Here is a 5,278-nt window from a genome sequence, read left to right as displayed (position 1 = left end):
GGGGGGGGGGGGAAAGAACCAATTCCAGGAAGTTGGGCACTGCAAATAAAATAAAATTAGGATGGAATGGTTCATATTTACATCACCGAAAGGAGCACAACACACAAATGGGCTGAGCAAACCCCAAAAGGAAAGAAATAAACAGACGTACTTTTTATTCACACTGCAGGCACCCCAAACAATCCATTACATACAGAAAAACCCATTATTGTCATGCTGATAAATCTAAGAAATGCTAAAAAAAATCAGATTAATGGAAAAGATGAGATCTTACAGGCATGGACCAATAGCATTTCCACAGCATTCATCATCAAGTCCTCAACACGAAATTGAGATCATGGGAGATAGAGAGAGCACAAGGACCCATTGCAGAGATATCCCCAGCACACATGAAGCAGCAAAAACCATGAAATTCTTCTCTCACAATTAACCAAAATGCCAGCTTGGAAATCTGCTCTACAATCAGGATCCCCATAGAAAATAATTCCAGCTACACCAAGATAAACTTCAATGCTCATGATCAGCTTATCACCATGATCACAGTGCCCAGAAGGAAAATCGAAAATAATTTCAGAAGCACAATTACCCAGAACCCCTATTTCTCCACCGTGAGAGGTAACCAAACCACTTCTTCAGAGCCCCATTTTGCAGAACAGCCTTCAAGCATCACAAACCCCAATGCTCACTATCCAGCAGCAACAACAGAAACCACCTTGCCCTGAACCAGGGAAAGTGGGAAAGAAGAAAACCATGTCATCCACCACCAACCAAATGGCGATTTTCATGATCCCAAGTTTCTTCTCTGGGTAACCCTCCATAGTTCATACTCGATGAAGCAGCAAAAACAAAACACAAAAGTCCCTTCCAGTGAAGATGATGATTCCCAGGGTCACATAAAACTAAGTCCTCCCTTACTTGCTCACTCTGCCTCCCATGAAATAAACTCCAAACCCTAAAAGACGAAGAAAATACACAAAGAAGAAAAACTAAACCCTAATATTCCGAGAGAAAGACAAGTAAGCAAAGCGCTACTAACAACCCCTAATCCATTGAATTCATAATTTTTCATCAACTAAAAACCCTAACCATAACCGTCTAAAACCCACACACTCACACACGAACTCAAACACAAACACACAAAAGCAATATCAATTAACGAGGCTCATCGTCTCTTCTCCCCGACGAAGCCGAAGCACCAGACAACGAAGCCAGCAAATTCAGATGCCCTTGAGCGATCGGCAGGTAATTCCCAACCCTTGCCGCCGATGCCTCTCCCATGGGTTGCTGTCCAAACCTCCCAGCCATAGCTGTCTGCTGCGAAGCAGCAACCACCGCTGCCGGCGTCGGCACCACCATCTCAGGCGGCGCAGCAGCGAAACTCCAAACCTGGCCGTAATCTGGCCGTGCCGGAAGAGCCCAGAAACTACCGGCGGTGGGACCCATACTGGCGGAGGAAGCAGCAGCGCCGCCGGTGGCGTTGGCGGAGGCGTCTTCTTTGGGAGATGCGTCATCAGAATCATCGTCACTCCTTATTCGCTTGCCGAGGATGAAGGGTGTGGGGCCCAACATGGAAGGATTGGGTTTCTGGTCGAGAGCGGCGGAGACGGAATTGCTGGAAGAGCCTCTGACGGAGACGGCTACAGCTGAGAAGCTGGCTGGGGTGGTTCCGGTACCGGTTGCGGCAATGATGGACGGTTCGGCTTGGCGGAGGAGCCACTCGATGGTCTGACCGTCCGATTTGTGGCCCAACTCACGAGTTAGTTGGAAGACCCGAGCGGCGCAGATGATCGGCATACGGATGCGACGGCCTCGGCCGTCGACTTTGCTGTGGCGGTCTTTTGCCGGCGGTTTCTTGACCGTTAGTGCGCCGTTTCCTGGGGGTTGCTGGCGTTGTGGGTCCATGAGGGCGCCGTTAGTTACGCCGTTAGAAGTGCCGTCTGTACTCGACATCATTCGCCGCTGCTACTTCTCTGAGAAAGAGAGAGAAAGGTACGGTGGACTATGCTAAGATGAGCTCGTGGGCGCTGTGTTGTGGTTGTTCCTTGTTCGAACTTGCTAGGTGTTAGAGAGAGAGTGTGTGTGAGTGAGTGAAGGGTTTTTGGGTTTGGAGGGGGAAAACTGGAAAGCAGGGCTCTAATCATTGAGCGGCAGGAGCGGGTGGAGACAGGCTGAAGGGCACATGGGGTGGTGGGTCCCACTACGCACAACCCCTCACCCTCTCTCTGTATCTCTCTCTCTCTCTTCTGTGATGAAATGGTCAGTCGTCGGAAATGACACCTGGGTGAGTACTTTTTTTTTTTTTTTGTAGAAAGTTGAGAATGAAATTACCGGAAGACCACTAGGGCTATTTGGTTTTGAACTATTACCCCTCTCTCTCTCTCCCCCTCTCTCTCTCTGCGAAGTTCGAAGAAGGCACGTGGACAACACAGACACGGTTGAGGCAACGAGGGGAATTTTGGTCGTTAGCTAGGGACTTGTAATTGATAGACACGTTTAATTAGTTCCAACCTCTAATGATCATGAAATTACAAAATGACCACGCCAATGGACCGGACTAGACTCGATAAAGAACTAGATTTTTGGATACATCTGGCCCAATTGTAATTAGAGGCTCGACCGATTGACTTGGGGAGAAAAAAATCAGACTGATTTGATGGAACCGATCGAACTCGATGTTGGTTTTGATTTTCAGAAATCATTAAGATATCGATTAGTAAGGTCAATCAAAACCAGCGCTGATTGATTGAAACCAAAAGAAATTTGATTAAGAAAAAACACTAGGGCTATCTATTAAATTCAATATTCCTTCTTTTAATATTTTTTGGTGGCATTACAACAAAGAAGGCTTATAACCGTAGTTTTTTTTTCGCAGTAAAAGAAAAACCTCAAACTCCACAGCAATTGGTTATTGCTACAGGTTGCCTGTGGTTTGCTATCCACAACTACAAGTGTTGTCACTACTGTGAGGGTAGTGGGTCTCGGATCCAGATCTCTCATCCTCCGTCCAGGGAAAGGTGTCTCCGTCAGATTCGGGCATTCTCTCATCTTTCTTGATATCCTTTGGGGTGGATAAGAAAAGTGTTGTGTGTGCTTCTACGGGCCCTGCGCCGTCGTATCGCCCGCTCGAAAATACGTGGAAGCCTATTTCGCAGGTGTACTGGGTTTGTCATAAAGACGGGGTTTTATGATAGTCTAATACAGGGGATTGGGATCATACAAAAAGGGTGTGGAGTCGCCACCTATAATTGTGGGCATAGGATCCGAGAGTGGACCTGATTCTTGAGAAAATGGCCAACAGTTGGTCTGGTCCACAGATTTAGGGTAAGAGTTAGGTTGTAGAATTGGGAAGGTGTTAGGCACCTAATCTACCCAGTTCAACCTGTCTTCCTACTAGATGCTTAAGAACGAACATTTTTCACAATTATTTCTATTCTACATGCATGGCTAAATTATCAAGCATATGTACATTAAATAAAAACAGCTATTTATGTACACTAAAACAAGGTTAATTAGATATCTACATTATGCTTAAATGAGGAGAGAGATTTTACCTGAATTTAACCCCTGTTTTGGGTCAAGAGGGGGTGAGGCCCTGATTGATACTGACTTTTCTCGGGGATTCTCCTGGCTTGGGAAGATGGTCTTGAACTCCAACTTTTGGTTTTGGGAGATGCTGATTGTGGTAATCTGTAGACAGAGGTCTAGCTTAGGAGTGGTCACTTTTGAGTTGTTGGCTTCGACAGAGCTTTCGCTAGGGATCAGCTACTTTTGAAAAAGTTGGGTTGCTACTTCGGTAGAGCTTCGGCTAGGGATGAGCTACTTCCGAAAAAGTAGGGTCGGGATTTTGGCAGAGCTTCCGCTAGGGTTGGCTACTTCTGAAAAATGATTCTGGTGGCACTCCAGCAAAGCTTCCGCTAGGAATGAGCTATGAGAGGGCTAGGTTGAGGTGGTACTCTGGCAGAGCTTCCGCTGGGATGAGCTATGAGAGGGCTAGGTTGAGGTGGTACTCTGGCAGAGCTTCCGCTGGGAATGGATATTTTTGGAAAGATTTTAGGGGCACTTGAGCAAAGCTTCCACTGGGAACAGTTATTTCTGACAAAATATAGATTGACCTAAAAAATAGATTGAAGATCCCCAAAGCCCCAAAGAACACTTTGAAGATCCGAACAAAACTCCGGATCTTGACAAAGATCTCTTCGTAGACCCGAAGAACCTCAAGGGGGAGGGATTTCTACTTTTGGTAAAAATCAAGAACACTCAAAGGAGGGAAGCCAAAAACATACTATTTTTAGAAAAAAATGGATTGAACTAAAAACTTGGATTGAAGATCTTCAAAGTCCCGAAGAACACTTCAAGATCTGAACAAGATTTCGGATCTTGATGAAGATCGCTTCGAAGACCCCGAAGAAACTCAAAGGGGGAGGGGAGGAGGAGAGAGGGCAGTGCTTCTCTACAAGAATGCTCTTAAGGAGGCTTTTGTGTGTTTTTTCAAGGAGAGGGGGGTATTTATAGTTTTTTCCAACCAATGAGGTGAGGGCACACATCTTTACCCAGAGGATAATAGAAGGGCACTCTCCCTATTGCCTAGTGGTATATTTCAAAGTTCAAAGATTCCTTCTTCACCCAAAAAGGTGAGAAGATATTTTCTTGCAAACCAATGGGGTGAGGACACACATTCTTTATCCAAAGGATAATAGGAGGTAGCTCTCCCTATTATCCAATGGTATAATTCAAAGTGTGATGGGAAGTGAAGATATTTTTTTATTTTTGAAAGTAAAGAAGATATTTTCTTATAAATAGAATCTTTTCACAAAAATTGGGATTTTAGCAGAAAACCTGACTGTAAGGAGAATTTCTGGTAAAAATATGAAAGTGTCAGAAAATCTTTGGATGTGTCGGGAATGACTTTTGGGAATGTCAGGAAATATATTTTTTAAAATTGGGATTTTAGCAGAAAACCTGAATATTGGGAATATTTTCTGGGAAAATAAAAAAATGTCAAAAATCTATGGAAGTGCCAAAAAAAGTTTGCAGGAGTCTCAGAAAGGATCTTTCTCCAAAAATGGGATTCTAACAGAAAACCCGACTGTCGGTGGGATTTTTTGGGAAAACACGGGAGTGTCGGGAAAATTTAGTTTTGTCCAAAAATCCATTTTTTGAGAAAAAATAAGGGGAAAAATCTACCAAGGAAAAATCCAGGCATCAGGCAGATCTGTCTAGGGCTACACAGCCCTTAAAAGGACACTGCATAGAGCTACAAGGCTTTGTACAGTGCCGG

The 5,278-nt window shown here is 44.7% G+C and overlaps 1 protein-coding gene across 1 annotated transcript; it reads right to left on the bottom strand.

Annotated features, from left to right (window-relative positions):
* Nucleotides 1–32: 32 nt before the first annotated feature.
* On the bottom strand, nt 33–2,089 carry LOC122068244 (transcription factor TCP7-like). Its single transcript, XM_042632112.1, has one exon. The coding sequence runs from the start codon at nt 1,951–1,953 to the stop codon at nt 1,153–1,155; it is 801 nt and encodes a 266-aa protein (XP_042488046.1). The 5' UTR covers nt 1,954–2,089; the 3' UTR covers nt 33–1,152.
* Between the last annotated feature and the right edge of the window lie 3,189 nt (nt 2,090–5,278).

Source organism: Macadamia integrifolia, unplaced genomic scaffold (genome assembly GCF_013358625.1).
Source record: "Macadamia integrifolia cultivar HAES 741 unplaced genomic scaffold, SCU_Mint_v3 scaffold362, whole genome shotgun sequence".
Taxonomy (NCBI): Eukaryota; Viridiplantae; Streptophyta; class Magnoliopsida; order Proteales; family Proteaceae; genus Macadamia; species Macadamia integrifolia.
This window is presented reverse-complemented; position numbering and strand designations above follow the sequence as displayed.